Source organism: Sinocyclocheilus grahami, unplaced genomic scaffold, assembly GCF_001515645.1.
Source record: "Sinocyclocheilus grahami isolate Dianchi unplaced genomic scaffold, SAMN03320097.WGS_v1.1 scaffold1374.1, whole genome shotgun sequence".
Taxonomy (NCBI): domain Eukaryota; kingdom Metazoa; phylum Chordata; class Actinopteri; order Cypriniformes; family Cyprinidae; genus Sinocyclocheilus; species Sinocyclocheilus grahami.
The window spans coordinates 223,142-244,355 of NW_015506553.1; the positions used below are offsets into that span (position 1 = coordinate 223,142).

Sequence of the window (21,214 nt, forward strand, 5' to 3'; positions counted from 1 at the left end):
GAGAGAGCGAGAGAGAGCGAGAGAGCGAGAGAGCGCGAGAGAGCGGGTCACATCACAGTGGAGTCAGCTGTCTTAACCGTGGCTTGTGTACTGCAAACACATACCAGCTTCATCACTGTGTCTGTCACGCGACTCTGTTCCCCTTTCGGGCTCTGTTTTTACATTTATTTTGAAAGATGAAGCTCGCGATTATGGATTAGGGCGTTACATTTCCAACGAGTGCTTGTGGTGTTCGGCCAATCACAATGCGCTGGGTCAGCTGACCAATCAGAGCAGACTGTGCTTGTCGGAAGAAGGGACTTTGTAGAATACGAAGCGTTTGAGAGAGGCGGGGCATAGAGGACCTACAATAATGTACAGTATTTGAAAAATAATGTGTTTTTGGAACATTAAAGCATGTCAACATATTCTGTTACATTAAATACACAAAATAATGATCTTTAAAAAAGCATCATATGACCCCTTTAATAATGGTTCTTATTATTATCAATGAAAACAGTTTTTGCTGCTTAATATTTTTGTGGAAACCCCGTTTTTTCAGGATTCTTTGATGAATAGAAAGTTCATTGAATTGCATTTATTTGAAATGGACATTTCAGATTTATTCCAACCTTCCTGAATAAAAGTAAAAGTATTTTTTTCAGTATTCATTTTTCAATTATTACTTTCTTTTCTTTTAAAATCATACCTACCCCATAATTTTTGAATTGTTGTGTATCACAGTTTCCATAAAAATTAAGCATTTTAAAGGCAAAGCGTTTTCAGCATTGATAAAAATAATAAATGTTTCTTGAGCATTTGAAGACTGAAGACTGACTGATGAAAATTCAGCTTTGCTATCACATGAATAAATGACATTTTTTAAATATATTCAAATAGAAAACAGTAAAAAAAACAATGTAGAAAGAGTTTCAGGTAGGTTTTGAATGCAGATGACGCGTCTAAACAAGTAAAAGTGTAGGTGAGACTGGTTTTTTAGCTGGAAATGTATTATTCATTTGGCTATGGGCTGCTCTGCCAGGAGCCAGGCTGTCCGACACTGTCTGCCGTAGCTGAGAGCTGCTGGAGATGAGGAAAAGTGGCCCAGCTTCTGGCAGCACCACAGAGAAACATGAGCCAGGCTGCCTGATAGCAAATCAAGCAGTAATGGGTTGATGAAGTCCACTTATGGACATAGACCGCAGCTAGGATTTGTGACTTAGATAATCTGCATGATTCATTTTTTTTTCTTTTGCATAGTCTTGAGTAATCGCTGTTGCGTGATGGGAAAGTTGGGTTTCTGCATCAAAAATGCAGTTCTGTCAACGGTGCTGGGTTATTTTTACCACGTTTTCTAAATGCAGCACCTCTCTGCTTCTCAAGTGGAGGCGGTTGGAAAAAATACGCCATTTTCAGATGAATGAATTGGGATGTTGAAGTCATGGCTAGACTCCATGTGCAGAGGTGGCGCGTTCAACCTTGTAAACTGCACTCAGTGCACTGTACTGTATGTGTTGTTTCTTCACTAGATTTTCTGAGTCAAGTCAATTCAATTGTTTTGAGTTATTTTTAGGTCGCCTCCTTCAGGAAGAATATCTTAATTACATTAGAACTTGACAACTCAGTTGCCTGCTGTGATCACAGATGACATCTTTCTTTATCTTTATCTAAACTAAAAGCTCAAAAGCATGGGAGGGAATGCATTTTAGATAAGAAAAAGGTTTAGGCTTCTTATAGTAAGAAACTGACAATCAAGGGCAAGAATGCTTGAGGTTTTGTCAATTTTTTAAATAAAACAAATGCATATTTTTCTGAATATTATAGAAACTGTTATAACGTGGTTAACTCTTCTTTTGGATTTTGGAATACTTTAGTAATTTTGTCTTTTCCTATGTTTCCTATTGTTTCTATGCACTAAAACAGATTGATAGATGCTGCATGAGCTAAATGTTGCAAACTTGGCATTGATCCTCTTTCAAAATGATGATGCTACAGTACTGTACCTCAGTACAGGATCAGGTGAAAGGGTGATTTTGTCTTAGCAGGAAATAGGATCATTTTGAGTGGGGTGTCCTGTTGTTTTGTGATGTTTGCTAGCTTGTACTTTGCATTACAAACAACAGATGCCACTCTGTGGTTGATAATGTGTCCTGTCGTTCTCCTACAGTAATGCCTGTGAGGGTGTGAATGTTACAAAACCGGTCAAGAACATGTCCAGGTCATATTTAACCCCAAAATCAAAAATGAGAAATAAGAAATTATGTTTTTTAACACAATTAAGTCTACCATTAAGCCTTAACCATTACATTATTATTATTATTATGATTAATTTACATTACACATTCTCTTTTACATTAACAGTTAAGCTACACATTCATATTAATGTAATGCAGTTCTTAAAATTACATTTAATTAATTACATAAAATTAATTATATTAAATATGTGGATTAAATAGTAAAACATTTATACATTGTGTTTGTGTGTAATTTTCTTTAAGAATGTATTTTATTTAGATAAATATTTTATTTATTTATTGGTGTAAAATGTGGCCCGGACATATTTTTCTGAGATTTAAGGAAAAACAAACCAGAATTAAGACAGAATATCTTTTCCTTTTAGGGGAACCATGAGCTAAATTTTTATCTTATTGTCTGTTATGGAATCACAAGCAGATGCCCCTCATTTTGGCGTAAATGGGTCAGGCTTAGTCTAAAACCCTGTTCAGAACCGGGAAAATAAATGCCAACCGCACTGTACCATAAATATGAGCAAACAGGAAGTGAACAGATGAGGCCTTTCGGTTCAGACTCTGTCTGCATGCATGTAGATTTGACCTGACTCGTCCTCACAGTAATTATCAAGCTGCACGTCATTCATTAGTCTGCCCGGTTGGGGAGTGTGTGAGTGTGTTTAATGAGAACATCTCATCTCTCCGCTGCATCAGCATCACAGCAACACATCGGTTCATACACAAACACACACTTGCATGCAGAATGATTCAGCGCCGGGCCGCCCACCAACTAATAGAGTTACCAGCACTTTAAGTGAGTTTCAACATTCCCAGCACTGCAGCTTTCACGTTTTTTCAAGGGCTGAAAAATGAAAATGGGCTCATTAACTCAGATTAAATGGCTGCAAATGATGACGCTTTAGATTGACCGTCAGTATGTCACTAGATTCACTGAATTATAGAGTGCCAGAAAGTTTCTCAAGACTCTAGGAAGCTGCAAGAGATCATGGCTGGTTAGCATGGTTGCATTAGCCCCTGCTAATGCCGTAACTACACCATCTGGACCCAAAAAAGCATTTTCTCCATTGACAACCATTCAAGATAAAATGCATATTCTGACAGATTACGTTTTTTTTTCTCAGAGCAACATACAATGTAACTTGCATATATTTCATGATATTATAGTGGATGTTTGTATGGCGAGATAAGACAAAAAGTGAATTGCCACTTCAAGTCATCAGTGTGTGATGGGAGGGCAGATGGGGAGAAACGGATCATGTTGTGTCCCCTGAGATCAAGAGGATCAAGCTGTTCTTGTGTTTATCTTGATCAATGGCAGAGTGAGGATAAAATGTTCTCATGGATCAAACTTTTGCCCTCTGGGATTTGCAAGGTCGTGAGAATGTGCTTTCGCCCTCAGTCTGAGGAGAGCAAAAGTGATTCAGCAGTTAAATGTTTTTACAAATATTTGAGGTGATATATGTAGCATTTGTTATTTTGAATGAATTACACATAATGAATAGGCCGCTGGCGTCTGTGAGGGAGAAAAAAAAGCAGTGGTGATGATGTAATCCATGTCTTACCTTGATGAATTATTTTTTACCGCCCCAGTCCGTTCACTGACCGCCCAATGCAAATTTGATACAAAATTGGAAAGCATTTGTGAAAACTGAAAGTTCCAGGTACAATGGCACGCATTTATAAAAAGATAACTATTCAATCTTGAGCAAATAAAGGCATTTTTTGCAGAGACAGGTTTGTGAAACACAAAAATGATCCTCTTTGTTGATAATCTGTAGAACAAATGCTAGCATAGTAGTATTGTTTATCCTTTTATTTTTGGTTGTAACAAGACGTCTTCGTTGGGAAGTGTAGTATTGCCATGTTAATTATTTCCTTATGCTGTATGTCATCTTCCGAGGATCATTAGGTTATCAAGTCGTCTTTGAATGAATCGGAGCATAATTACTCTGGAGCTGTAGGAAATTATGTCAACACAACGAGCTGTGATGTGAAACTGAAAAGTTTGTCTATTTTACACTTTTAAGAGCCTTCCAAAAACAAATCGGGCACTGTTAACAACATCTACAAGAGGAAATTCAGATATTTGCAATTTAAATCTCTCTTGCATCAAAATACATGGATTCTTTTGAACTTTCAGATGCTTTTTGCTGCCAAATAAAGTTCCTTGATTTCCATAACTTAACAGCTTTTTCTACAGGTCATAGAGATCTTAATAAGTGGCGAAAAGCCGTTATTTATGTGCGTTTTTGTGTGTATGTGCTCGTAGGCTTCTTCAGACAAAACGTTTATCCTCCCTACAAACACAGGAAATGAGGCACATCTAGGGAATAGTGTCTGTTAGACTAAGCACTGGCTGACCGAGATATAAACCGCCTGTGGAAGAAGAATTTATGTGATAGAAGGAACCGAAGAACTGAGAGGTGTTGCTAGCCATCAGAACCAGAGGCAGATCAGGGCAGAGAAGGTGTATTAATGCTTTGAAACCTCATGAAAACATGGTATATGAACACAAAACATTGTTATTTGATACTAGCTTACATATTGTAAATGCGATCCCACTTTATAGTAAGTGGCTTTAACTACTATGTACTTACATCAAAAATAAGTACAATGTACTTACTGTGTTTATATTGTATCGCAAACTTGCTAAAGATATTTATGTGCGTTTTTGTGTGTATGTGCTCGTAGGCTTCTTCAGACAAAACGTTTATCCTCCCTACAAACACAGGAAATGAGGCACATCTAGGGAATAGTGTCTGTTAGACTAAGCACTGGCTGACCGAGATATAAACCGCCTGTGGAAGAAGAATTTATGTGATAGAAGGAACCGAAGAACTGAGAGGTGTTGCTAGCCATCAGAACCAGAGGCAGATCAGGGCAGAGAAGGTGTATTAATGCTTTGAAACCTCATGAAAACATGGTATATGAACACAAAACATTGTTATTTGATACTAGCTTACATATTGTAAATGCGATCCCACTTTATAGTAAGTGGCTTTAACTACTATGTACTTACATCAAAAATAAGTACAATGTACTTACTGTGTTTATATTGTATCGCAAACTTGCTACTGAGATGGGATACGGGTAAGGTTAGGGACAGGTTTGGTGGTATGGGTAGGTTTAAGGGTGGGTTAAGGTGTAAGTGATGGGTCAATAGTGTAATTATAAATGTAATTACAGAAATTAATTACAGATGTAATTACATACAGGTATTTTTTTAAATATAAGGACAATGTAAAAACATGTATGTACACAATAAGTGCATTGTACCAAATTATTAATTTAAATGTGAGTACATAGTAGTTAAGGCCACTTAATATAAAGTGGGACCATAAATGCATATAGTTATATGAATAAAAATAATTTGTAATTGTTTATGGTTCAGTAACGATACAATGAAATTGGGTCATGAGTTGGCGGAGTGAGTTGTTTGTAATCACTTGAATGAATCGGCTGCTATTGGGGTGGGATATGGGTAGGTTAGGTTAGGGACAGGTTTGGTGGTATGGGCAGGTTTAAAGGTGGGTTAAGGTGTAAAGGATGGGTCAACAGTGTAATTACAGAATTTAATTACAGATGTAATTACATACAGGTATTTTTTTAAATATAAGTACAATGTAAAAACATGTATGTACACAATAAGTGCATTGTACCAAATTATTAATTTAAATGTGAGTACATAGTAGTTAAGGCCACTTAATATAAAGTGGGACCATAAATGCATATAGTTATATGAATAAAAATAATTTGTAATTGTTTATGGTTCAGTAACGATACAATGAAATTGGGTCATGAGTTGGCGGAGTGAGTTGTTTGTAATCACTTGAATGAATCGTTTACAAAAGTGCTAATTCTGGAATGGTAGATTTTTATAATTGAAAATAGGTCAAGAACTGTAGTTTTGTTTAGAAATTAGCATATTTGGTAGTGCTGTTTGCCAAGGCATTGTTTAGTGATTTGAACAAGTTCCAAGCATTAAACTTTGGCTTGTGACTCGAAAATGATACATCAAATCATGTGGTCTGTTAAGAAGAGGGGTGCTATTACTCTTCTAAGTGATCTGACTAATGGTAAAATGGGTGAGAAAATCCCATACATTTACATTAAAGGAAGCAACCAACACTTGGTAAGCAGCCACCCAGAAAACCTTAGTATTGTAGTGGCGACTTCTAATCAGGCAAGCACGAATCAACCAACACATTTTATTTAGAAAATGGAAAAATTTGATAGTGATTATTAAATTCCAAGAATGCATTGAATTTTCATTTTTTCCATGTTGAATGCATTTTCCCACCCCTATCATATCTGTGCTGATGGATGATTTGTCATTGAGATTCACAGCCTTAACTTAATATTTTATTTCAGCAGAATAATCAAGTCATACATAATGGATGGAACTTTTCTCAGATCGCCAGAAGATCCCATGGAAGGGAAAACATGGCCAACTTGCACTTATGTAATTCCACCCCATTCCATCTGTCTATGCTTGTCGTTCTATCTTAAAATAAGCTGTAGTGTAAGTGGTGCAAGCCTTCCCCATCTTCTTTCAAAACACTGGAGGGACCATCTCACCAAATCTGCATGTGGTAACCTTGCCAGAGGCTGACCAGTAGTCCCTGGTGAAGGGAACTATGGTTAAATTTATCCCAAAGTGGTGGAGGCAGGGCCGTCCTTAGCTGACGCGGGGCCCGGTGCAAGGTAGGGAGCGGGGCCCCCCTCGGTCCGTTTGTGATCGCGTTCCAGGGGGAGGGACGGCTCTGGGTGGAGGGCAGTTATATTGGTGTCTTACTCTCATTCTATGCTGTCCTTGAGAGCGCAAAGTGACCTTGAGTTTCAGCAGCTACTGTACTTCTGTTAAGCCCCCAGTTTGTTGACATGGCACTTTTCAGAAGCACGTTGAGAAACTGAAGACGTGACATTATCCAAGTGTACGTCCTCTGAATTCTGCTGAAATGGGCGTTTATGAGCAATTATAAGTGTTTTCATTGTTATTGGATTTTTTTTTTCTGCTCTGAAATTGGGAAAACCTATTTATAGCTGAACTGTGTGTTACAGCTGTTTTGTAAGGAATTCAAAGAACAAGCATTAAAGGAATTCTGTCATTCTGTCATGTTGTTCCTGTACAACCTTTTATTTCATTGGTGAAACACTAAAGCAGGATTTTGAAGAATTGTACTGATCGCTCTTTGCTTGTGGCAGTTACAATGAATAGGGAATGTAAGATTTAAAAACACCATAAAAGTACTGTAGTATCAAGTCTTCTGAAGTCATACGAAAGCTATCAGTATAGACCAGTGGTATCCTCCAAATTTTCCCTGTTGTGTTCCACAGAAGAAAGACCGATATACAAGTTTGGAAGACATTAGGGTGAATACATATAGAAAGAATTATAATTTTTGGATGACTATTTCATTAAGGTCTTACATAACGTCTCTCTCTCTTTTTTCCCACAGTGGGTAGCATTTGCATCTTTGTTCTTCATTTTGGCGTCCATTACCACATTCTGTTTGGAGACTCATGAGGCCTTCAATCCCATCATCAACCGCACAGAGACTTACATGGTGGGCAATGAAACACGGGATCGTGTTTTTTCTGAGACGGAGACCATGGTGCAGTTAACCTATGTTGAGGGTGTCTGCGTTGTGTGGTTCACTTTCGAGTTTCTGATCCGAGTGACTACCTGTCCAAACAAATTAAAATTTGTCAGAAATACACTCAACATCATCGACTTTGTGGCCATCCTCCCCTTCTACCTGGAGGTAGGGCTGAGTGGACTCTCATCCAAAGCAGCAAAAGATGTGTTGGGTTTCCTCCGTGTGGTGCGATTCGTTCGAATTCTCCGTATCTTCAAGCTAACGCGACACTTTGTGGGTTTGCGGGTACTAGGGCACACGCTCCGTGCCAGTACTAATGAATTTATCCTCCTCATCATTTTCCTTGCACTCGGAGTCTTAATCTTTGCCACTATGATCTACTATGCCGAACGTTTTGGAAGAAACCTCAATGATCCTGACGCCAGTAACGGTACACACTTCAAGAACATCCCCATTGGCTTCTGGTGGGCTGTGGTAACTATGACAACCCTCGGCTATGGCGATATGTACCCTCAGACAACGTCTGGCATGCTGGTGGGTGCACTGTGCGCACTGGCAGGTGTGCTGACGATTGCCATGCCTGTACCTGTAATCGTGAACAACTTCGGCATGTACTACTCCCTAGCCATGGCGAAACAAAAACTACCAAAGAAAAAAAATAAGCATATCCCACGAGCACCTCAACTAGGGTCTCCCAACTACTGCAAGTCAGCTATTAACTCCCCGCGACCCAGCACGCACAGTGACACATGCCCCCTGGCACAGGAAGAGGTTTCCGAGATCAGATACCAAGGTAAGAGCTAATAATTTAGAATCTGTAAATTTCCGTCAATGTGATTGAAATGTTAACCTTAAAGGAGTCCTATCGTAAAATTGTTTTCTCAGAGGTTCACTCATTTGGTCTTACCCTCTTTCTGACCGTAGAAGTAAACAGCTAATTTTTTTGCTTCTATACCTTAAAGACATACAAACAATCTCTTTAGCATGTCCTTATTACTTTACTGCAGTTGGATGAGTCAGTTTACCGCACACTGATGAGTAATATTTGTAACAGTGTTTCAATAGATTGACTTTTTGGACAAGGGGACAGAGTATTTCAGTTCTAAAACTACAGTATATTCACATAAACCACCTTTATTTGAAAAGATCATGAGATTTGTCATGATTTGACTCTTTTAATGTTACTCCTTAATCTGTTAGCTTAGCATGTTGATCTGCTGAGCTCTGGATGTTTATCTAGAATCAACTGAACTTGAGTTGGCTGCATCTGAATAATGAATCTACTGGTAGTTTTGATTTTACACAAGAAACTTAAAAAGTGCTAATAGTTTCAGTAATAGAGAAATCTTTCCATTTATCTCAGTGGTTGTGCTCTCATGGAAGCTTACTACTACTCTAAGCTTTCACAGGCATCTAAATTACAGATAGTCCAATCTAACAATTAAGGGTAACTACACACTCTGTAACTACACACAGAGTTTATGCTATGTCAGAGAATGCTGAGAATCTATTGATTTAAAAGGGCATGGTATGTTTTAAGGATTTTGAGGAGAATGGGTTTGTAAAACTGATGTAAAATTGTGTGACCAAAAGTTGAAAAAATGTGGATAAAAAATTTGGGAAAAAATGGATTTGGATTTTCAAAATTTCAGAGAGTCCACTTGTCCAGTTCAACCTTCCAAATTGTTGTGTTTGCACTTGGGAAACAACCTAATGCAGAAATGCAATATAATTTACAATATAAGTTGAATTTCCTACATGTAAGCTAGGGTTATTTATTCCTGCTCCCGGAGACCCAGTGTTTTACAGAGTTCAGGTCCAACCCATCTTCTCATCTTCATCCCAAGTAATCAAAAGGTTAGATGGTTAAAGTGTGTTTGATCGGAGCTAAACTTGTCAGGACAGTGGATCTCCAGGAGCAGGGTTATGTACCCATGATGTTTTTTAGTGTTTGAAAGTATTAGAGCCAGGTGAATTTGACTAGGTGTACAATCATGCATTGTTGGAAAAATCTTTCTTGCACAAATGTCATTTATATCAGCAGGTTTGAACTTTGAGAGCGGTTTGGCTTTCAGGATGTATCGTAGCATTGATAGCCTGAAATAAATCTCCCATGTCACCTTGCATCAATCTGTAATGAGTCATCTCTCTTTGCCTGTGACTGGAGATTTTAAAGTGAATGGGGAGGCGTCCAAAGCTGCCCTGGCCAATGAGGATTGTCCTCACATCGACCAGGCGGTGTCACCCGAGGAAGTCTTTAGCCCTGTGGACCACGAGAGACCCTGCTTCCTGCTCACCTCCGGAGGACAACGAGCCAATCACACGGGGGGGAGAGTCAGGAAGGGTACGTAAACCAGCCAATCACTGCTAGCCTTTAGAGCACTGCCAGTGCCGTGTCTGAAAGTGGAGCAGCTGTCAATCAAAGATGCTCTTTCGGTGCAAAACGACCGACTGTCACTCAGCCTTCTTTCTTGCAGTCTGATAGCTCCTCAGGTCTGCTGTTACTCTAAGGTTGACAGGAAAAGCTACGATAGAAATGACATATCCAAGTGAGCCGTCAACGGGCCTCTTTTAATTTATAGCTCACTCTGAACAAGATCTCTGAGAAGAACATTCAGTGCCAGTTTTTCCTAATGTATTCATGCGAATGCATGAATGCACGTTTTACAGTACGTATTTCAGGCAGATTCAGTGGACCATTATGTAAGGGTCCAATTTTAAATGAAAAAGTAAATGAATGTTTATGAAAAAAACAATGGTTTTATAAAGTAAATTAAATAAGCTTCTGTATAATGCCTAGCAGTGTGCTTGTTTGCATGTAGATTCACAATGGCGGGTGGTCCTGGTGATGGTGAATCTCACAAGAGATGCAGCATGGGATATGGGGCATGTGGTCACATGACAAGAACTCAGCCAGACAGAAGCGCTCAGTTGAACATTAACAGCAAACAGGTGCCATTAGCCATGATACCCTTCTGAAAGACCAGCTTCCTAGCATGAATTCCCATGCTTATGCAGGCTCGTTAGGTGCTGGTCCAACTGATGGGCCCAGCATGGTCTTTCTAGGGATGCTGGATGACCAAAGAAGACTTGCTGGTTAAGCTGGTTGTGGAGTAGTTTTCTTGGGACACTGCTACCAGTATGCATAGCACAACCAACTATGCTGGTCTTTTCAAAAGGGTAGTCAAGATAAGACTAGGCCAGGGAATCAAACTCTTTCCTTAACTCTTGCAATAAAGGTAACACCTCAAACAACAGTTTAGGATAGGATAGTGTTAGGCTAAGCATTTTGATACAAGTGAAATACTTCTGTCACTTGTTAGCCCTGTAGTTAGCCCCATATTTAACAGAACTAGCATCATCTGGTAGTTAAAGAGCTACAGTACCAGTAAACAGGGTATATATATATGGTTGTTTCTTGTTGGGCTGATGTGTCTGGCTGAGTTCTTCGATATCTCTCTGAACCTGTGTTGTGCTGTACAGCACTGTGAAACCACCCCATGCATGCAGTAGACAGTTTGAAGCATAACACGCATGGAGGATGATGCAGTTGACTTGGCAATCAGTCATTGTCAACTGGCTAGCCATGAGCATAACAAGTACATGACAGGGCAACACTAACCAAAACTAATCTGTGCAAAAACACCACATACATACACGCACCTCAGCTATCGGTCCCTATACCTACTTTAAGAACCATATTTATTCCGAAGCAAACCTTGGCAGAGAGTCTTTGTTTAGAGTTGAAGGCTGCTCTGAGGTTTTACTGAAAGCCCTTTTTCTCTTCAAATGAAGGTTATGAAAAGCCATGGAGCCATAGCAGCATGTCTGGAGGCGTGGCCTCAGTGTCGGCCCTGCCCTGCAGCCCGGCCTGTCTCATGCAGCAGGTCCACTCTCCCATCCCATCCATCCTGTAGCATGGACAACAAAACTAACCAATCAGAGGCCCTCGCTCTGCAGTGCTGCACTGAGACGCCTGCTCACACTGTGTACCATCCATCTCATTAAAGTCTTCTTCATTTGAACACCTCTTCACTTCCTGTTCCTCTTGCTTTTTCTCTTCTTACCCTCTCCTTCTTATTTCCTTCCTAATCCTCTGCCTTCCTCTTTCCCCTTCATCCCTTTTCCTATTCCTTATCCTTGTTCTTTTCCTCTTCCTTCTCTCTTTTCTGTCCTTTCTCCCCCTTTTCATCTTCAATTTCTCTTTCCTAATCCTTGTTCTTTTCTCTTCCTCTACCTCTTTTACTATTTTCTTCTCTCCTTTTCATTCCTATTGCTTCATCTCCCACTTCCTTTTCTGCTCCATCTTATTTTGTTTATTTCCTCATTTTTTTTATTTGCTGCTCCTTCCACTTCATCCTCTCTTCTCTGACTGTTTTTATTGTTTCTTCCACCCTTCTCGTTCCTCTTCCTCCCCTTTTCCTCTTCCATTCATGACTGTTTCGTCTTTTCCTCTTCCTCCTCCCTCCCCCTTCCTCACATTTTCTTATCTTCTTCCTTTTCCTCGGACCTTCCTCCTCTCTTCTCTTCCTTCTATTTTTCCTCCTCATCTTATCCTTCATCTGTCTTCTCTTGTCTGTTCTTGTATCTTTAGAAATTTCTGCAGTTTCATTCTTCCCCTTCTCTCTCCTTCATAACTCCTTTTCCCCAAACCCTGAGTGTTTTAAGCTGTGGTTTTCATTAGGTGCTATTGAACACCATTTAAAATAAAAAAGATGAGACAATGGCTATTTCATATATGATGATAAATTTAGTTTGAAGTGACACTAAACAATCATGATTCTAGTGATGCACACATCACCAACATAGAAACTTTACTGAAGAAACCTCATTTGCATTTGCATGCCTTGCATGGGAAACTATCTGAGAAAACAAAAAATTATTGAAAATATGTAAGAAAAATGTGTTTTTTCATCCAAAGCTTCTTGAAATATATCTGATGCAGAGTATGATATCATTTACGATGACATACAAAATATGTAGCAATTGTTTTTTTATTTTTGCAGACATTTTTTGCCTTTCCCCAAACTATGATCTCTGGTGTTTTTTAAACACCCTGTATTTATTAGTAGCAGCAACTGAGTCGACCATTCGACTTTTTGACAAACAATGCAAATAGTGAAAAAAAAGCACTTTAACTTTTTCTCAAACAGAGCAGAATTTCAATTACAATACCAGCTATTATATAAATACGGTTTTATTTTCACAAAAACACATATTTTTCATAAATTCCATTTCAAATGTGATTTATCTGGAATACATACATAACGTGTATATCACATTTTTAAACATGTAACACTGTAGCAAATCATACAGAAAATATACAATATAGATGTATCGTGCAGTTGACAGAAAAAAAAAAGTATTTTAAAAAAGAAAGAAATCAGTGTACTTTTGGGATTACTTGGGGAGAGGTAAATGCATGCACTTTTATGCAAAAATACATTTGCGAATGACAAAACTGTAAATATGAACCTTGCATGAAATAAATTTTGTATCCAATCTGTATATAGACTCTGGTTTTCTTTGACAGAACATCCATATATGACTCCCCCAGTTGCTTGGCAATAAGCTGTGCCTGTCTTGTGATGTCTCTTTGATCTTTCACCCCATCTTTATCACTGAGCTGTTTTTCCAGGCAGCTATTTTTGGACTTTACGGTCTGTATTTAAAATTTAAATTATGCATCAGTTTTACTATCTTATATTTCAATCCTGGTAAAAGGATGCACAATCACACTCGGATCTTGAAAGGTTGGAAAGGTCAAAGAGAGAGTGTGTGACCTCCCGGTAAAGCAAGGGGGATTGAAACAGGAGAGCCGAGGCAGAACTAGCGGTGATCGTGCCCTGTTTCGCACACTGGTAGCATGCCATTAACCAAGCATGTCACACCGTCCCAGTGCGTACAAGCCCAATCACAGCATGACCTGATGAGATAATCGTATTAACAATAACCTGTAGATTTACACCGGATCTGAATGAATGCAGCATGGGAGAATGCATGGTAAACCCTGAGTTTACCATGAGCCTGTAAAGGAGGACCTGCTTGACACATATCACCCTGTTTGCTTGCACGGTTCGAGGGACAACAATTCCGCCAGCCTTCTCCATCCACCCCCCTTCCCCATGTTTCTGTGCCATTGGTTTGGTGTATTAATATGATTTTCCTTGTTGTTTGTTGTTGTTGTTTTCTCTTCGTGTTTTTTTAGAGACCCAGCGCGGCCACCGAAGCAGACAACCGACCGAGTCAGTGTGTGTAATGAACCATGGTGTACCAACCACTATGTGTGTCAACCATAAAGCCACATCCCCCACCTGATAGTACCGTATTTAGTGCGTGTGTGAGCACTTGCTGTGCGTTTGTTGTGGATTAGTACTTCTCTTCGAGTTGTGACTGAGAATTAATTCAGCGTAGATGTAGCACAGTAATCAAGAGAAGCTGTAGTGGTTCAGCCGTTGTTTCGTTTGTGGTTTATTGTGCTGTCGTTTTGTTCGAAGTGCCTGTTGTTTTTCCGTTCGTGAGTGTCAATGTTGTACATGGTGCTTGTGAGTGCTGGTGTGAAAACATGACCTTTCTTTTATCTCGTTGAAGTGTTTGTTTAAATGTTGTAAAAATGTTACTCCAGTCACTAATCACATTTCAGTGGGAAAAAAGAAAAAAAAATCCACGTGCTCTGTGATCATGTTTGAGTAGGGAGAATAAAATTAGCAATTGTTTTCCCGTATTTTGTACTATTGTAGTTACCATGTAGAAAATGCCTTTTGCACTGTTTGCACCGTTCACTTTTACACTCCTTTCTGTAGAACAAATGCCAGTTTGATATATTTTGTAGCTCACATGTTTGGCTGGTAACTTTCGAGATGCACCGCGTACTATTCAGACGTGACTAATCAGGCTCCGCCCACAATGAAATCTCATTGGTTCAAAATTGTACTTGTTTTAAATATTTTTATTTAACATTTAATATACGTCGATCATGTTTTGATTGACTGTGTTTCAGCATAAAAATACGTTGTCGCTGAAAATGTGATGTGTCGCGCCTGATTGGAACGCTGTGCTGGAAAAATACCAAGGCTTGTTAGCGCATTATTGGGACCAAACTCATTATTGGGATTTTTTGAAGGAATGACAACACCATTATTGAGTTTGATGCGGGAAATGTTTGATAAATGCTTAGTTTGCATTTGAAACTTCAGTCTGAACATACATACGCTATTTTGAAAGCCACATATTACGTAGACACCATCACAAGAGACAATCCTGCACAGAACAACACCGTAACTCTTTATAGAGAACATACAGGGTTTATGATGGAATAAACGAAAGGAACTGATACTGTGTCTTAAGTTTGTTTCGACGTTTATTTTTCATTGTTGTGAAAATGTGAAGTAAACCCAATTCTTTGGGACCAAACTAGCGCACTGCCAGTTGTATCATGGGAAATGTCCATGTTGGGTCATTTCCATACAATATGCTGGACTGTTCAAAGACCCAACCACATCAGAGCACAAACAACAGTATGTAATAAAATATATATGAATAAGCCTCCAAAGGTTCACAGCCTTTATGACTGCATAGTTTTTGGACACAGTAAACTTCCTGCCAAAAGGCTGCATCTCAAACGTTTGTGCTGTTTTGTGAGATGTCCTTGTGTTTTTCAGCACATTGCAGTGCATACTAGTATGGATAGTTATCTAAAACCAGGTGGTGTTGTCATTGATGGTTTGAGTTGACATATTAAGGCAATTTTGTGTCTTTTTCTGAAGAGAGTATAAAAAAAGCAATGAAAACAAAATAGTGATAATAAAAAGCACTAACACAGATTCTGTGTGTTTTGTGTGTTTTTCAAGCTTTGTTTTAAGGCAGTGCAGATACAAAAATACTAGTAGTTGCATGAACATACATATTTGACTAATTAAATGCAAAAATAATTATAAAACATTTCATAAAACACGTTAACAGTACTACGTTTTATAAAAAACGAGTCAGTCTCAACGAGTGAAGAGTACATTTATTCTCATGTGCGTTATGCATTAAGTATGTTACGTCTCTGACAGACAGCATGTTGAAGCCACTCAGGCGTCAAGTGATGACGAGGTCAAAAATCCTGTGGCAGGCTATACTACCTGCCATGTATTGTGCATGTTATTTTTTGACAGACAAAAAGTTACTTTCAGCTGTCGCAAATTTGTTGACTTCTGAAAATCAAGTTATATATACACTGAACAAAATTATAAACACAACACTTTTGTTTTTGCCCCCATTTTTGATGAGCTGAACTCAAAGATCTAAGACTTTTTCTATGTACACAAAAGGCCTATTTCTCTCAAATCTGTCTAAATCTGTGTTAGTGAGCACTTCTCCTTTGCCGAGATAATCCATCCACCTCACAGGTGTGGCATATCAAGATGCTGATTAGACAGCATGATTATTGCACAGGTGTGCCTTAGGCTGGCCACAATAAAAGGCCACTCTAAAATGTGATGTACAATTTCTTTTGATTTTGGGATGAAATATGATATTACTGTGAATGATATGATATGACATTACTGTGAATAATATCAGTTTTAAAGCTCAGAAACAAACAACAGGAACTGCAATTAGTCAAAGATGTGACCATTTTCTCTCTCTCTCTCAGTCCAAATTGCAGGGGAATTAACAGATTGAGAGCAATAGAAATAGCTTCTATATCAATAACTTCATATTCATTTGCAGTGATGGCTCATTTCCCTCTGATGCCCTTACACAAAGGCACAAGGACTAATTCCCAGCATCCTTTTATGATAGCAGTAAAGATCACAGCACGGAGCCGGCAGCTTAATTACTCCAGGAACAGATACTCATCTGTACTAAAGCTGAAGACGCGGCGCTGAAACTGTCCTCTTAATGAAATCCAAACGTTCAACTCTCAACAGTACAGAAGCCAGAGCTGGGCTCAGTGTTAATTCTGGCCATCAGGCTTAGTGACTTACTTTAATCCTGTCTTTTTCTCTCCCAGGCTCAATGTCAGAGCAGTCACATCCCATAATAAGCTACTTTACACCTAAAGATACTGTAGAATTATTGCCATGGCAACGGCATATGTGATGGAACCTCAGCACAAGAGAGAATCGGCCGGGTGTCAGGAAACATGGAAAGAAAATCCCTGGGTCATATTTCATCCCAAAATCAAAAGGTAAAAATAAAAACATGAATTAATTAATTAATTAATTAATTAATTAATTAATTAAAACATTATTTTAATGACAACTGAGCACATACACTACCAGTCAAGAGTTTTGAATATTTAGAATTTTTTGTTAAATAATTAAATATTTTAAAAATAATCACTTATGCTCAAAAATGCAATAAAACAGTCATGTTGTGAAATATGGATGTTTGTGTGATTAAAAATAAATACATTTGAAAACAAAAAAAATATTACATATATAATTTCTTACATTTAAAAAAAATATATTACAAAAACTAGATTACAAAAAATTAAAGTCTGTTAAAAATGAAATATTTGAAAATAATTCAGTTTACGCTACATAAATATATTTTCTTTCAACCTCATGATGACAAACATTTGATTTTGCTTCTTTACATTTGATCATGATTTTACAAAAGTAAAACATTCAGCTTTATTACAGTAATGTATTAAGGTAAAGTAAAAAACAATTGTGGGACAACGTGCTTGAATGTCATGAAAATAATGGCTTCACTGTATGCTAAATAAATAAAAAAATTAATTCATACATTTTTGGTGAAACATGTGATATTCACCTGATAATGCTTACAGAAAACAGAAAACCCCTGGTGTATTTGTGATTGATGTTTGGTTTTCTGATGGACGGCGGTGATTGACTTCCAGTATTCATTTCAAAGAATGTGTGACAGAGGCTTTGACAGGTTTCTTTCCAATGATTTTTATGGGAAATTAGATAAATGAAGACCACAGTTGTTGCCATGGAGACTAGATACCAAAAACTGTAGACTAGATCACTCACAACAGCCAGGTTGTGTTCAGATCCGCATGCAATCTGCCAAATAAAAAGAGAAATTTGTGAGAACACACCTATTCACAGTCCAAACACAATAATCCCTGACAGACCTCAGTTTGATCACACACAGAAACACACTCTCTCCACGCCTGTAACAGGATCCGGGATGCCTGTAATCGAGCATTCCCTGCTGGGAAGCGGGTACGAGGACTGAGGCGTACAGTGGTTTGAGGGTGGGGAGGGGTGATTTACACATCCAGCCGTGCAGAGATGCTTCCTGCACTCAAAAATAGTACAAACACACAAGCGCCTGATGCTGGAGTCATATGTCCGTTACCATGACGACCCGTGAGGATGTGAGTAGGTGACCGGGTGTCTCTGGTTGGTTTATTAATGTTTGGTGATCAGAGCTTGTTATGCGGAGGTAATGGGCTGCTAGTGGACAAAAACACATCGCTAATGCTCTCTGCCAGAGCTGGGAGGAAGCCGTCCACACAGACACGCTCATATGTGTGGAAATTATACCAATGCATCATGGGAAATGGCAGCCTGAAACTTCTCTTGTTTCATGACCAAATATCTATAAACCTAAAACTAAGAGTTTACTCTGGAAGTGACTACAGTCACGTAACACAGTGGTTTAAGTTCAAAGCTGGATGCCATCTCACAATGTTTATATAGTATGGACCAATCAGCTGCCAGCATGAGTTATCAGTAAAACTGGTGAATTTTTTTTTAATGATTACGTAAATACGTAAAATTATTTATTAATTTGTAATTATGATTTTTTTTTACAATTTACGGAATATTTTAATCGATGAAGATTTAATATTTTAATATTTATTATTAATTTTACAGAGCATTTCTCAAATTGAGAATTATAATTTCATTATTACTTTATATAAACATACAGTTAGAAACAAAAGATAATTATATATTTTTTATTTAGAATAAATGAAACAATATTACTTATTTAGAATATTTTATATCATACACTACATTGTTAGAATATTTCCGTTTATTTAGAAATATTTATTTATTTATATAATTTACAAAAGTCATAAATTGAGCATTATAATTTCAATATGGTTTTAAATGGACATACAGTTAGAAACAAAAAAAAATATTTAGAATAAAGTAAGAAATACTTGTATTTATTTATTAATTTATAGAATACTTCTGTTTATTTAGAATGATTCATTAAATATTTTTATGCATGTATTTAATGTATTCATTTTTAATGTAAAATAATTGACAAGATCTATCATTATCTATTACTATTACTATTATACTACTGTTTCATAATTTGAACTTTTTATCTCATAATTACTATGTCACAATTTTGTCTTTTAATCTTACAATTTTGATTTTTTTAACAGCATAATTTTGATTTTGTATCTTGTTATTTTTATCAGAATTTTTACTTTTTATTTCATAATTTCAACTTTTTATGTCATAATTACGTCAACAATTTATGTCACAATTTATGTCAAATTCATTTGGAATATTCTGAATAATTTTTTCCCATTTATTTATATATTTCTTAAATTTCTTAAATGAAGACTATTAATTTTAATATAGCTTTAAAAAGATATACAAGTACATACAGTTAAGCCCCGTTCACACCAAAAACGATAACTATAAAGATAATGATAAAGGTATAGTTCTAAAAATCGTTCTCAATATTAAAGAATAGCAGAGTCCACACCGCAACTATAACGATAAAGACAAAGAGAAACGATATATCATTGGAATCACTTTCAAAACGATATTTCTCTAGCTGATGAACGATAAAAAAAATTGACAGCCAATCAGAATCCATCCTGCTGTAACGAGCTCGAGAATTTAAAGCGGCAGACGCATGTGCGCTTAGAATAAACAGCCGATATCGTTCGCTGGTGTGGACGCTAATATCGTTATCTTTATAGTTATCGTTCTTGGTGTGAACGGAAAACTAAAAATATAAAAAAACAAAAGATGTGTGTGAGTAGATGATATACTGGTAAGCCAGAGACCAGAAACATTACAAGCTGGTGATGTAACAGTCATTTAAATACATAATTAATTGCTATGGGAACAATTTAGTATTGATCCACGGTTCACAGTGATAGACTTTGCATCAACTAATAGTAGGGTGACCATACGTGCCATTTTCCCAGGACGCGTCCTGGCCAGGATTAATGTCATACACCGATCGGTCTGCACACGCAAACAAAGCCAAAACCTAGATATTTTAGGCAATGTAGAAATCCTGGCCAGGACGCGTCCTGGGAAAATGGCACGTATGGTCACCCTAACTAATAGTAAAGTAGTCCAAAGGAAGGTTTTTTGCAGATACAGTACAAAGAAAAGCAGGAGCCTCCTGTCAGACTCCACCCAATGATCTGTCCTGATGTAGTCTGTTTCTCTTACCATCACCAACAAAACAACGCAACTCCTCCTCACATCCACCCATCCTTCCCCAGCTGACCCCACTCCACACAAGCACAACACACAGCCAGCCAAAACAGCATTGGACAGAGGACAGCGACTGTCCAAACATTAAGGACTGCTGTCAGATCAGTGACAATGGACGCTGCATCATGTAGAATAAATACTACAGTAGTCTTGCTTATAGGCTTTTAACTATCAGCATAGTGTCTGGTCCACTTATTCTGGCCATGAACCACCCTCTTAAACACATAGAGATACACTCAAAAAAATGCAGGGTTGTTTCAACCCAACTTTGGGTCAAATATGGACTAACCCAGCTGTTGGGTTTAATTTTTCAATTACATTTTTAACCCAAAAGTTGGGTTAGTCCATATTTGACCCATAAATTGGGTTGAAACAACCCTGCATTTTTTAGAGTGTAGTCTGAGTGACATGTGAAACAACCAACCAAAAGCACAATCCCCCAAAAATGATCATTCTTGTAATGCAAACCATCTCATTCTCATTAAATAATGCAAATAATAAAATGAATTTAAAAAAAATTATAAATTATAAAAATGAAGCAAAATATATAAATACTATACAATATATATATATATATATAGAGAGAGAGATAGAGAGAGAGAGAGAGAGTCAAATATATAAACATTTTATATTTAATATAATATCAATATATATACTAATATAATAATTATACATTTGATATTTCATTTTATATTTTGTCATTTGAATAATATGCATAATAATCTATAATCACAAATTACCAATGTATTTTAAAATTGTGTTTAATTTATACATTATTCATATTATTCAAATGGCAAAATATGAAATGAAATATAAAACATTGTTTATATATTTGATATATGTATATCTCTATATTTGGTATATTAATTTGATAATTATATATAGATTACGTACACGCACACGCACACGCACAAACATAAATATATATATATATATAGCAAAA

General features: G+C 37.4%; 1 protein-coding gene and 1 pseudogene across 2 annotated transcripts in view; one reads left to right on the forward strand and one right to left on the reverse strand.

Annotated features, from left to right (window-relative positions):
- LOC107569720 (potassium voltage-gated channel subfamily C member 1-like) overlaps positions 1-14,468 on the forward strand; it is a 23,304-nt gene extending 8,836 nt beyond the window's left edge. The window contains exons 2-4 of one of the 2 annotated variants that reach the window (XM_016255867.1): positions 7,691-8,624; positions 9,999-10,175; positions 14,040-14,468. In XM_016255867.1, coding sequence (XP_016111353.1) covers positions 7,691-8,624; positions 9,999-10,175; positions 14,040-14,149 — 1,221 coding nt within the window. In that variant the 3' untranslated portion in view covers positions 14,150-14,468. Of the gene's footprint in view, positions 1-7,690; positions 8,625-9,998; positions 10,176-11,626; positions 11,896-14,039 lie in introns of those variants that run through there. The other variant, XM_016255866.1, reaches the window with a different exon arrangement.
- Positions 14,469-15,076: 608 nt separating this feature from the next.
- The window catches only part of LOC107569697 (secretion-regulating guanine nucleotide exchange factor-like), an 11,391-nt pseudogene continuing 5,253 nt past the window's right edge, over positions 15,077-21,214 (reverse strand).